Here is a 13789-nt window from a genome sequence, read left to right as displayed (position 1 = left end):
GAAGTGTTGGTCGGTTCAGGAGGAATCGTCCCATCAGAGCTAGTATTAGCGTCAAGAGCATCGACTGTATCTGCTTGTTCTTCGTTTGTATCCATCAGTGCATCAGGAGTTGCAGCCATCTCATGTTGATTCAGGCCTTCTGCATTGAAGGTTTCTTCAGCTGCATCCTGAAAATAGAATTACAGTCAACCAGAGTATATATGTCTGAAATAAAGAGGAAGTTCTTGAATGATGAGTTACCTGGTTGGTGTTGGACTCTGATGGGCTCGAAGAAGTTGGTACTGGTTTCTTGATCACTCGCCTGGTGATCATCTTCCTTTTCTTGGTCAAGACTCGGGGGGCAACTACTGCAGAAGTTTGTCTTCGTTTGAAAGCTGACTGAAGTAAGTCTGGCTGGACAGTCATTATCACTTTCTTCATTGGTGGTAATCCTTTGCAGAAAAGTACATCAGGAGCAGTTGGAAGAAGGTGAAACGGTTCCCCAGTACTGGTTATGGGTTCTGGGCCATCTTGTTGCTGCTAACAGGATGAGCAGGATTAGCCAAGAGAAAAGGATAGGGGACTTAGGAGGAATTAAATGTACAAATTCAGTACCTCTTCCTCGAGGATTACATATTCAGGATCGATTTGCTGCAGTCGAGGACCTAGAGCTTTTCTGAAGACATGAGTTCTCCACATGTTCCACCAAGTATCAAAGCCGATTGATGAAGAGATAAAGAACAGATCGGCTGGTATTGGGATGTGGAGGTCATCAAACATACTGTAGCATCTTGAACTGGTGATACCATCGGGCAGATCGGCTCTGCTCTCCACCAAGTGGTGAATATGGAAGTGGGGAGGGACCTGTCCTAGACCAAGTTGCCGGGCTGCTACGACTGGCTGGTAAGATTCATAGCCTGGCTTGATAATTCTATTAGAAGTGCTGATGCCAACAGGAAGGAAGCTAGGTCGAATCATCAAAGAATACAGATGCCGAGTGCTGTCGTCATCGGCAAAGTTATCTAATCTAAAGGCAGTTGGGTTTTCGAAGGATTCAGATTCAGTAAATGGGAAATATAGGGGATTATCTAGTCCTTTGTAGAAGACTCTGAACCAGTTTGCTGCATCTGCTGAATTTAGTTTACTGCCAGGAAGACTGAATAAAGCTTGGCCATAGCTTGTGCATCTAATTGGTTTGCCACTCTCATCAGGGAAAGAGTTCTTGGTCAGGCCTTGGAAGTTGGGAATATGATGCTGGAAGTACAGCTGTGCTCATAACTGAATGAACCACCAAGGGCCTCCAGTTCTCAGTTTCTTGTGGTTGAGCAGATTGGATGTCATTAAGTGGAGATATCTATATGTTTCTCCAAGAAAAAGTTTGCCTAGGCCAGTGTGATTACCATGGGCCAGGTGATAGGCCAAGGGGAGATAGTTCTTAGTTGGAGCTAAAGAAGGGCCACAGAAGATGAAGTGCTCTAGCCAAAGATTTAAAAATGTTGTGTGTTCCTTCTCAGTCACTGGACCTTTCGTTTTCATGTGCTGACTCAGGTAAGTACCCCAGTTTGTGTAGTTGACTTTGGAAGAAAGTTTAAAGGGGACTTCTGCCATTTTGTGAGCAGCAGGATTAGGAGAGCTAATGTCTAGTCCGGTGATCATGACAACATCTAGCAGAGTAGGGGTCATGGGTCCATGACCAAAAAGGAAACAATTCAGAGCATCAGACCAGAAATAGCCGATGGTTTTCAGAAGATTTTCATCTTTGTCAAGGGGTGACAGTGATAAGCTAAGTGCATCGGCTATGTTCAAATCTTGCCACAAGGGCATGTGGGCTTTTGCTACTCTGTTATACCATGTTATCCAGCTTTCAGGTGGATTAGGCCAGGCTCTTAAGCAGTCGGCCCAGAGGTTCAAATCAATGTTTTGACTCACAAAAGGGATCCTATTTGCTTCACAAGAGATCAAATCTGTGGGGGTTTCATGGGTTTGTGGGCCAAGACAGAAAGATTTTGGATTGGAGGGATGCGGCAGAAGGATGTCTGACACCTGAAGTTCAGAAGTTCAGAAATATGCGTTTGGTGTCATGTTTCAGAGTTTCAGTTTCAGAAGCTTAGTGAGCTGAAGAAAACTAAAAGATTAGGCCGAATATTACCTTCAGGCCATGGATTGCCGCATCGTTAGAACTTGTTGTCTGAACTGTAGAATCCGCCATGGTCACAGATCTGTGGACTTAGGGTTTGGTTGTTGGAGATTCTGGTTCGAATTCTGGCTGCCTGGAGAGTTCTTGCTCGGATTTGTAGAGTTTGTTTTTCGAATTGCACTCAAATTTGAGGGTTCGTCGAGTTTGGATCAGACTGGAAGTATTATTCTTGTGCGGGTTGCTTCTAGTTTGAATTTCGTCGGCTCTTGGATATTTATGGAAGCCTGATGTGTTGCCATCGGCTTTTTGGGAAAGTAAATGAAGACACACAAGATTGACGGAACTCGATTTCATTAAAGGAAAGTTTATTACAGGGAAAGCCGATTTTACAAAGGAATCAATCCTTCGGCTTTGTGATTCTACCCTTATGGTATTACTACTGTTCGTAGGTACCTAGTACCTACGACGCTTGGGGCTTCGGGCTGGCACATCCCCGCTGCCATTGTCGTCGCTGCCGTCGTCGTCGTCGTCGTCGCTGCTGAAGGCGCTGCTGCCGCCTTCAGACCCGGAGTTGCTCCAGCCGCTGTCGTCGCCGCTGACCTCCTCTTCGCTGTCCTCCTCGGAGGACCCGAGGAACTGGAAGGGCTTTCCGCCCATCGGCTCGTCGTCATCGGAGGGGGAGTCGATCTCCTCTTCCGAGGAAGAGTCGACTCCGTCCGATGAGGGGTCTTCTTCCTCGTCCTTCTCCGACTCTTCTTGGAACAGGAGTCGGAGGTCTTCTCCTTCGGTCATGGGTTCGTCCTCCTCGGAGGCGACCCTGAAATCGAACTCCTCTGCATCCCAGTGCAGAGGAGCCAGCGCCTCGTAGGCCGCTGTTGGGTCCCACTCAGGGGTCGGCTCTCGGCTCTCTGGGATAGATTCAATGGAGGAGGCCGAAAGGGAGGAAGAAGAAGAAAGGGAAGAGGAAGAAGAAGAAGAGTCTCCGAACGAGTTGGAGCCGGAGGAGGAAGAGATGGCCATGGCTGTTGGAGGATTGGGGTGGTTTCTGTGCTACTGGCTTTGGGAAGAAGATGGAGTTTTGCTATGAAGAAGAGCCGATACAGAGGGAGGTTAAATAGTAAGAAGATAGAAGATGGATCTGCAGTTTCACATTCTACAAGGAGTCAGTTGCAGAGATGGTGCGTCTTCCTTGGTGGTTGCAGTATGATTAATGAGCATTAATGGGAAGATGAAGCGACGGATTGGTTTTGGAACTATCGTTGCCAAAATCAGGGGGGCATGTGTTATCGCCATAAATTAACAAGGGTTAATTTATGGGCCGAAAGAAAGATGGGCTTCAAGCAGAAGATTAAGGAAGGCTTGTAAATCGGCTCCTGCGTGAGCATATGGGCCACGTTGGCCGTGTATTCTTAGATTTAGTTCAAGATTAGAGATAGAGTCCAATCGGGACAAGATAAGTTTAGATTATTTCCCAAGTCTCCGGACTATAAATATGTATCCTTTGTTATTCGTAAGGGGAGCGTCATCACGACTCGCAAACAACAACTCTCGGCGCATCGCCACCCTTAATCCTAGGGTTTCAACCAAGTAAGTGCCATGCTGCCCTGATCGCTTCTTGCGATCAGGGCAGTATTGTTCTTGCTTTTACCTTGGTATTACTCGTACTGAAGCGTTTTTGATGGCGAGTAGTACTAGTTATCATGATGTTCGTAGCATGGCTTTTAGTAGATCTTTTGTGCTTTGTTGCTTATCATCTGCGAATATCATGTTGTCTCTGTGTAGTCACGTTTCAATCTCTCGCTAGTTCTTATCGCGTAGAACTAGTCGCACAGGGACAACACCCTGCTTCTTTCATGTTTAGTAGATCCAATCTGTTATGGTTTGCTCTTATCTTAAGAGTTGGCATAATATCTGCTGGGTTAGGCCTTGCAAACGGATTGGATGATCCGGTGGCGTAGTAGATGCTTTTTCTTAGCCTTGATAGGGATTGTTCCGGGAATCGGCTCTTGCTAGTTCTTAGGCCTCTGTTTTAGGTTGTGGTTTAGTTGTCTGTTACGTTCGCTAGGCCCAGTCACGTGTAGGATGTTCCGATCTAGCAGTGAGGCTGTTACCATCGTGGGTTAAGATTAATTGGACTTGATTGAAGCAGTTTTATAGTGATTTGCTCTATTTATCATATCCGGATACAATCAGATCCCGTCTGACACCGGGACTCGATCGGCTCTTCAAAGCCGATGCAAGAGTCGTCCCGGGGAGCCGACCACGGCTCGGACTTACGTTTACACGTGTCTTTGTATGCAGGAAACTGTTCGGGGCACGTCTACACCCTCCTGATCGGGTATAGGTCAGGTGGCACGCCCGCCTTTCACACATTCTCCGGGCGCGTGACGGAAATTGCGGGCCGTCGACGAGGGAGCAGTGCTTGCCAGCGCACCAGCAACCTCCCGGCTCTTCGTGTTGCCCGTCGTTGCTCGCCGGTGGGTTTCGGTAGACAACACCCACCCTTGCACGTCGGCTGCTGCCTGCCTAGACGCCACCACCCATAACCCTGCCGCCGATCTCCCTGATCAGCTGCACGCCATCCCTCGCGCTAGAATTCCCTCCCTACGCGTCCACCCCCCCATCGACATGCCGCTGATCAAATTGATTTGCAGCACGCTGCCAAACCCAGCCCTGCGTCGCACATCCCTTCCTAATCGCGTCGCGTCCCTTCGCCGCAATGTCGACCAGCTGTAGCGAAAATGGCCTCTCATGTCATATTTCAATATAATGTTTTGGTGATTGATATAGACAACACAATACTTGGACTAATATGATTGTTAAGATGAACATTCTCAAGCTTTTAGGTTCAAGTGATGACAAAGAGAAGATAGGCGTAGCTAGGCCCGAAGGGCTGCACCTATGGTGGTTCCGCGGACGGGGGTCGAGGGGGAGCCGCCCCTCGTGGGTCTCAGGGCAGTGCCCTGAAACCTCTTCGGTCTAAAGGACAAGAATTGAAGAGACCGTGAAGAAAACAAAGTCAAAGAAATCAAGACAGAGATACTTTAGTATCACCGGTTGAACCGACGCTGAGAAAATCACATATGTCGGTGCATTGACTTGGAGCACACTAGGAAGTTTAGTATCACCGGTTGAATCGACGTCAGGAAAGTTGAGAACGTCGGTGCAATGGACCCAGAAGCTGAGGCAAGGTCTATACACCGAATAAACAGACGATCGGGTCTTGGTGAACGTCGGTGCAGTTGTCCAGAGAGTTTGTTTTTCAGAGTTCACAGAACAACTACACTCACTGGTTAAACCGACGCAGCATCGGTTGATTGCCCGTACACACAACGGCTAGTTTTTGAGGCGGGCAGTTTAGTATCACCGGTTGAACCGACGATGGCTTTTAGAGGTACGTCGGATTAACCGGCGTTAAGTATTTTTCTAGCAGCTTTTCTCCAACGGCTATATTTGCTTGTGTTGCCTATATATACCCCCAAGGCTGGGTCATTTGTGTGTGCTGGAGTTGCTGAAAGCTTACTACACTTGAAGAACACCTCCAACACCTCCAACCATCATAGAGCTTCATTGTACATCATATAGGCTTAAGCACACTTGTGAGAGTGCTTAGTGCTTGATTAGGCTTAGTTCTTGAGGGAACTAGCTTGAGTGAAAGTCTTGCTGCGGCAAGCATCTTGTGTACTCGTCGTGTGACCCTCCGACTTGGTGTGGAGCGGCAACGACACTTTGTGCGGGGAAGGAGACCCCTCTTGGTGAGAAGCTCCAATAGTGAAGACGGTGCCGTTGGTGACGCTTCGAGAGAGACGGTGGCGGTGGCCTTGTCTTGGTGACTTGAGGTCACTTAGCCTTTGCTTGCCGGGAGCCTTGGTGGCGAACACAAGACGGTGATCAAGCGAAGAGACTTGGCATCACACTTGTTCTTGTTGGACAAGTGGCCGTGGACGTAGGGAGGGACTTGGTGTCATAACTGAACCACGTTAAATCGTGTGTCTTGGTGTCTTCACGGGAGTTTGCATATTCTCTCCCTTACCTCTTTACTTATCGTATTACATTTTTGCATTTACTCTATCTTGCGTACCTTTACTTTCCTAGTTAGTTTGATTAGGATTGGCTATAGGTTGCAAGTCTTTTAGGGGTAAGTAGAGAGTAGCATAGATAAATCTTAGTCATAACTAGCATGTGTAGGACGTGTTAGGTTTATCTCATGCAAATAGATTGAGCCCTATGATAGAAAGCGATTAGCAACCCTATTCACCCCCTCCCCCTCTAGGGTCGGACACCCCGGTGATCCTTACACCAGCGTTGCGACCTCCTCCACCACATCGAGCTCCTCCAGCGCCTCCACCAGCTCCGGCGATTCTGCACCGCCCCTCTTCATACATCCGGCGGCCGCCATCTGCGTGAAGACCCACGTTCCTTTCATGTTGGAGATAAACTCCATCTACATCAAGTGGGTCTCCTACTTCAAGGTGTTGTGCTGCAAGTTCAGCCTCCGTCCGCAAATTGACGCCCCGGCACCCCCTTCCCCGACGATCCACAGTGGGTCATCGCCGACTCTTGTGTCAAGAGTTGGCTCTTCGGCTCCGTCGGCGACTCCGTCCTCGACCTCACCCTCGCCGGTGATGATCAAACCGCACGGCAACTTTGAGTCGCCATTGTTGAGATCTTCACCACCAGCGCATCAAGTTGAAGGCTGTTGAACTCTACGCCGTCGGCCACCCCATCGAGGGCCGCCCGCTCGTCCTCACCATGCTCCACGGGCTCAACCCTCGCTTCGCCAGCACCGTCGATGACATCACAACTCCGTCGTTCTCCCGCGCCCACGACATGCTCGTCCTCAAGGAGACCCGGCTATCTCACGACAACAGGAGCATCGCCAACACTGCCCTCCTCCCGTTCACTGGTTTTGGCTGCACCAGCCTGGGCGGGGGCCGCTCCAGCACCATGGGCGCCCCCTCTGGCAGCACCAGCGACGACGCAGTGGCTCCCCCCAAGACCGGCGGCGGCACTCGCAAGGGCAACGACAGCGGCAACGGTAGCGGCGGCCGCACCTAGCAGGCGTCTACCAGCTGGATTCAAGTTTTTTTTTGGAACTGGTGGATCCATGGATCTCTTAAATTCCCGGTTAGATTTCCTGGAACCACCAAAGGTTGGGTACAACTCTAAATATGCCCATATCTCAATTCTCAGGCCAAGGTTTCAAATATTGGGCTACAGGTTATAGCGGTTCGGCGCTACGCTACCATCATTTTTTACTACTACTGCAGTTACGGCCGATTTCACGGATATTAGCGGTGCTATGGCTTGGTGGTGGGACTAGAACCTCACTTGGAGGTGCAGGAGAGGCTAAACCAACGCCCAAGGAGCTGCCGGCGAGGTCAATGGTGGCTGAACAAGCTGAATCGACTAGGGACCTAGCTGACGGTGACGACGCTCCCGATGATGGGTGTAGCCACACTTCCCTCGGCATAGTTCACGCGCAGGTCGCAGGTAGCCCTGCTAATGGGTTGGAACCCGCACCATACTCAATCCCACCCAAAATTAACATATTTAGATACCCAACCCCACCCAACCCAATTAGTTAATTTCTCAACTCTAACCAACCCGCCCCATTATAAGCGGGTAACCCATAAAAACCCATGGGTTCTATTATGCAGAGGAATTTAGTGGTTCTACACTTAATGTGGGGACCACATATATGTCTAGCCACACTACTTTGCACAGAGTATCTGTCAGTCATATTGACTCATCTCTAAAAATTTCAGTCAATTTCGATAAAATTTTATAGTGTGAACGCGAGATTTTAATTCTAGGGTCCGGCTCTTGATGTGGAGCCCACATGTAGTTCTAGCCACGCTGCTTTGCACAGAGTAGCTGCCAGTCGTACTGAGTCATCTCCAACAAATTTCAGTCAATTTCGATAAAATTTTATAGTGTGAACGCGAGGTTTTAATTCCAGGGTCCGGCTCTTCATGTGGGGCCCACAGGTAGTTCTAGGCACACTGTTTTGCACAAAATAGCTGTCAGTCGTACTGAGTCATCTCCAACAAAATTCAGTCAATTTCGATAAAATTTTCTGATATAAACACGTGGTTTAATTTCAGAGTCCAGCTCTCACGTGGAACCCACATTTATATATAGTTATACTATTTTGTAAAAAGTATCCATTTCAACCCACCCCAACCCGCCTCAACCCGCATTTATATAGAACCCGCCCCGACCCACCCCATTAACTAATACAACCCATTTTAACTCATCCAAACACACTCCATTTCTAAACACACCCCATAAAACTCATTTCAACCCAACCCATTAGCAGGCCTAGTCGCAGGTCGCACATGCGCTCAGGAGAGTACATAGGGACACCTTGGAGGGACGCGCAGGCAGGCGACGTTGGAGTCTTAGAGTGACGTTGGGTCATGGGCGTGAGATATAGGAGATAGGGACACGCATCTCTATCTAGGGAGTCTATTTGGGCTTTTGATCCAATGGTGTAGATTGGTTCAATTTCAATTCTAATTTTGTGTAGCATCCTTAAGTTTTCCTTTTTTTCAAAATCTGCTAAATAATTTAGCTTCTGTTGTAGCCCATTAGTTTTGAGGAATGAGAGCTAAACTGCACAATCCACTATTTAAAACATCAATCTCATCCCGATTCCTTCTACGCGTTCACGACCTACGCTGCCACGAGCTACACCTCCTTAACCCGAGTCCTACCCATTGTCTCCACTCTCCAGCCAGTGATGAAGGATCTAAAATTGTTTCTAAAAAAACTAAACTAGAAAAGGAGCAGGCTAAAAAAGAACGGGCTTATATTCTATAGTATGTTTTTAGCTAAGAATAAATAAGGGCTGAGTTGAATTATGAAAGGAGTATTAAGGCATGATCTATTACCACCCTGCCTCCAGCTTGGCCTCCTTTAGTGCTACCACACGTTGCCACCTTGAGCTCTGCTGCCACCTTGGGTGCCGACTGCTTGCCCAAGCATTGATTCCGCGCTTGCTCAGGTGGCTCATGCCGCTCGCATCCTCCACCGTAAGGGCCTTCACTCCACGCCGTCATAGCCACTCTTCGCTCGTGCCATCGCCAATCCGGCGCTTCGCCACACGAGCCTTCACACCATGCACCCGCACAGCGCCCCCGCCGCTCAATCACACGGACCAGCTCGCGCCGCATGGTTGGCCGCGTCTTTAGGGCCACCCCACTCACGTAGCATGGACGCTTGCCCCTGCTTAAGGATAAGAGGGAGGTCAGAAAGGCTGACATGGAGCTCTAGCGCTGCTCACATCTTGATCCGTCGACATGTTACCGCATCTCTCGCTCCGACGTCAGCCACTCCCACCCCCCCCCCCCCCCCCGACCTGCATAGATGACACCACCCCCGACACATGCACTAGCGCATTGCTCCATCCGCCCACGCGACACCCCCTCCCATTCCGTCCGCACGCCGCCGCCTCCCCTTACTCCCGCGCCGCAGCCACCCCAATCCGTCGGCTCGGCGACGGCGCCATCCTCCACCCACCTGCCCGCCGCCCCCATCATCGGCAAGGTCTCACGGCGCCCCTCCTGATCCGTCCGCACACCGCCACCTCTCCAATAGCTTTGGGGGAACTCGCAAGAAGCTCGCGGGGAGCTCGTACAGCCACTCATCGGAGTAGCTCACGCATCCACTCTGGCCCTCTCCTTGCTGTATCCGTGCGCCCCGACCTCCTCCCCGCCGGCCCTCTTCGGAGTAGTAGCGGCAGAGGCAGCATCAGCAGGCAGCAGTGGAGTGCAGCAGGCAAACCAGCAGCGGCAGCGTGTAGCAAGCAGGAAAAATTGAGGGCAAAAGGGACATTATATGTTTTAAATGGTTTCCCCATCTAAACTTAGTCCATGGATCCAAACACCTATAGACTACAGTTTAGTCACCTAACCTTTAGTTGCCTAAACTTTAGTCCGGACTAAACTACAGTCAAGGTGGATCCAAACGGGCCTAAGTATACATACATTTTTATGACCATTAAAATGTATGTATACTCAGCTGGTTTGTTAGGTTGACTGTCCGTGCAAATAGATTCTTAGGGCCTGTCAGAAGCCCTAGGCCGACCATGTTGTTTCGAATGTTGCGATCGTTCATAGAAAAAGCAGGCGCCTCTAATTCTAAGGTAATGAACTGGTAAAATTTGAAGTTTAAAAGTTAAAAGAATATAGATTGGTAAATTATCATTACATTTTCAATAATAGTATCATTATGCCGTACTAATAATCTTATCATGATAATACCCAGACTGAATATATCTGTCTTCAATGATACTTTGCCTTGATCAATCAATTCTGGTGCCATATATCCGCTGCAGGCAATAATATGGTTTTGCCATCAGAGCATGAAGGTGATTTCAAATATTTTATTTCAACAAGACAGCGAAAGAGATTGAACTTACAGTCTTCCCGCAATGTTTTTAGTGACAACCGTAGCCACGTTTTCATTGAAAACCCTTGATAGACCAAAATCTGAAATTTTTGGCTCCATATTGGCACCCAGCAGCACATTAGCAGGTTTGAGATCTAAATGAAAGATTCTTTTGTCATGAATATAACACAAACCGTGACAAATTCCCTTAATTATTTCATAACACACGCTCCATTCATGCGCATGAGTTTTTTCTGTAGAAGTAAACAGTCAAAATGTTAGTGCTTTTGTCATGAAAATTCATAAAAGAAAAGGTACGTTGTCATGTGAGCTGTGGCTTTCATAATGTTTTGATGCTAGACACTGAGTAAAATTTAGTTTTGTTCTTTCCATGGTATCAGTTGCATCTTAAGGAATGCACATAATAGTACACATATGCATGTTGGAGTACCATAGTTCAGAATTAAAATCATATATACATCCTCCAATATTCGAAGAAAGTACTCTTGCAAAAAGCTAGTGTGCATAATTCAGGGGCTCATGAAACGTTTTTTTAAAAAAATAACCAGAACTGACAAGGAGAATGGATAGCTGATATCATCAATTAGTAATTGTTTGATTTAGTACAGATGGGGAAGAGTCATGTAGCAAACTTTTTACCTTGAAGATAATGGTGAAGGTTTCCATTAGGTGCATACTCAAAGCAGAGAAACCTTTGCTGCACCTCAATATCCGCAAGTTTTCCTTCTGCTTCCCTGACTTCAAGTGTTGTCTCTACACAGTATGCTAGAAATCTTACAACATTTTTGTGGTTTAGCTTCGCTAGGGAGATAACTTCATCCAAAAATTGCTTATGAGAAAGTTCCATCGTTGCGAAAAGTTCAGAAAGATCCATCGTTGCGAAAAGTTTCTTCACAGCAACCATCCCGTTTCGAAGACCTCCCTGTTTAACACACCCTTTAAGCATTGACATGAACATTGTCCTCTGACTTAGGAAGTTGTATGAAAATTACTATTTGGGAGGTAGTCAAGAACAAATCTTACCAGGTAAACCACCCCAAATCCACCACGACCTATCACTTCCGCGAAATTCTTTGTAACATATTTAATAGCAGCATAGGATATCTTGATTGGCTCTGCTCTTGTATCAGCAAATATGCGTTCCAGTTCTTCAACTTCACTTATCTGATCACCCATTTCTACAAAGTCACACTCTTGCTGAATAAGATCGGCGGCAACAATTTTTTTCCTTTTGCTGCAAATGTAAATTATACCGTCTCTATTGGAGAATATACTACTGGGGATGAAAACGAAAACTATAATTGGGAATCGTATTTGAGATTCTATCGAATTCTAAGGCTAAACAAAATCGTAAAAAAATCGAAAAGTACCGCATTTGACCCACATTTTACAGTAGGTAATTACCGAATTCACCTAGCATAAGAGCTGATGGCCCAACATCGGCACATCCCCAAACGAGGCGGACGATGCGCATCGCAGGGACCGGGATTTGAGGGCGACGTGGCCGGGCTGGCCCCGCGCCTCCCCCGGGCGGTTTGTTACTTGAGATTCGATGGCGCTCCGGTCGAGCGCAGGAAGAGATAAGAACGGATGCGTGGTGGGTGAAAAATTAAAAGAGCTGAGGATTCCAAGAGCTGACACTTGACGGTGGGTCCAGCTTAATCTATACTATAATCTAGGCCACTTTTAATCTACACTATAATCTAGATCACCTTTGGTTAGGGGGAAAAATTTTCAGAATCTTGCATGTACAAAGTATTAAATAAAATCTATTTGTAAAATCTTTTTACATATGAGTGCAGTTTGGCGCAACGAATTTAATGATGGTGATTAATCCATGATTTGCTACAGTGGTGCTGCAGTAACCTTCCTCTAATCATACGGTCCAAAAGGCCTTATTAGGTTTGTCTCGCGAATTTAACTAGGGATTATGCACATGGTTTTATAATTAAATTTTATTTAATACTCTTAATTAGTGGTCATACGGTGAAATCCAAACACGGTCTATATATATCTACTCCCTCCTTAACTGTTTATAAGACACACGTGCATATCAATATTCAAATTTTTCTACGTTTGACCAATAATTTAACTAATATTCTTTTATTTTTATAATAAAAATTTTATGTGGTTGGATTCGTAATCAAATGTACTTTACCACGATTATAAGTTTATAACCATAAGTGATATAATATATGATAAATAAATAGTTAAAGTGTTATTTAGGAGAGTGTATCATATTATACCATTATTTATAAACATGGAAGGATGGAGTATTTATCTATCTATTTTATCTATCTATATCTATATATAATATAAAGATCTAAAACGCTTCCCTCACCTAAAACATTTCCACATAAACCTCAGGCCGTTAGATGCAAAAATTTTAAGATGTTGATAAAACCAACCGTTTCTAAAATGTTTGTATCTTTTTGGTTCCTACATTTTTTAAGTAGGGATTCTTCTTATTTTTGGAACTATAATTTTTACCATCAGCTATAGTAACAACACTTACCTTTACGTGGCTCACACTTTTTCTTTTTCTTTTTTGTTCTCATGACCCATCTCTCTCCTCGGACACATCTCTCTCCCCTGCGGACGCACATCCTTCTCTTCCTATTCCCCCATGCATATCTCCCGCAGGCAAGTAGCTCGATGGCTGGACGCATTCTTCTCTTCCTCTCCCCCGATGCATCTCTCCCGCAGGCAGGTAGCTCCATGGCTGCTCAGGCGAGATGGTGGGAGGGTTGGAAGCTCCGATCCAAAGCTCGGTGGCACTCTGGGCATAGGCTCGCGGCGCTCTATGGGCGAGCTGTGGCAGCACTTCAGGCTCGCGGTGCTCTCCAAGGCACGGTGGAATAGAACAGTGGCGGAATCAAGCAGGTGACGGCGACAGGCGCAATGGAATCGAGCACATGGTGGTGGAATGGCGGCGGAATCGTGCAGGTTGCGGCGGGAGCAGCGCTCGAGATCGAGTAGGGGCTCCCTTCCCACCTGTGGTAGAAGGGGCTGGTGAATGAAATCCGAGGGACTCCCTGCTCCAGGAACCAGGGAGTCAGGGACCCAAGTGGAGCCTACTGGAGTAAGTTTTTTCCATTCATTCCCTAGTTTATAAGTACGGGTTTAAGTAGGAATTTTACTAGAGTTGCTCTCAAGTTCTATTTGGATCCACTCCAACTAAAGTTCGTGACGAGAAATATTAAGTCAGGGACTCCTGCTCACGAACGACTCCGAAGGTCGTAGGGTGGTGGCGACAAC

General features: G+C 47.1%; 2 protein-coding genes across 6 annotated transcripts in view; both read right to left on the bottom strand.

Annotated features, from left to right (window-relative positions):
- Nucleotides 1-11983, bottom strand: part of LOC120679786 (putative receptor-like protein kinase At4g00960) — a 45238-nt gene extending 33255 nt beyond the window's left edge. Inside the window, exons 1-5 of one of the 5 annotated variants that reach the window (XM_039961440.1) lie at nt 11936-11983; nt 11555-11765; nt 11171-11453; nt 10542-10764; nt 10331-10451 (exon numbers count right to left, since the gene is read on the bottom strand). The gene's annotated coding sequence lies outside the window, so the exon portion shown is untranslated. The other 4 variants (XM_039961441.1, XM_039961443.1, XM_039961439.1 and 1 more) reach the window with 4 other exon arrangements.
- On the bottom strand, nt 11151-11707 carry LOC120677944 (cysteine-rich receptor-like protein kinase 45). The gene is made up of 2 exons (XM_039959129.1): nt 11555-11707; nt 11151-11453 (listed from the first exon to the last, which is right to left on the bottom strand). The coding sequence occupies exons 1-2, from the start codon at nt 11705-11707 to the stop codon at nt 11151-11153; spliced, it is 456 nt and encodes a 151-aa protein (XP_039815063.1).
- Nucleotides 11984-13789: the final 1806 nt, after the last annotated feature.

This window comes from Panicum virgatum, chromosome 6N (genome assembly GCF_016808335.1).
Source record: "Panicum virgatum strain AP13 chromosome 6N, P.virgatum_v5, whole genome shotgun sequence".
NCBI lineage: Eukaryota > Viridiplantae > Streptophyta > Magnoliopsida > Poales > Poaceae > Panicum > Panicum virgatum.
This window is presented reverse-complemented; position numbering and strand designations above follow the sequence as displayed.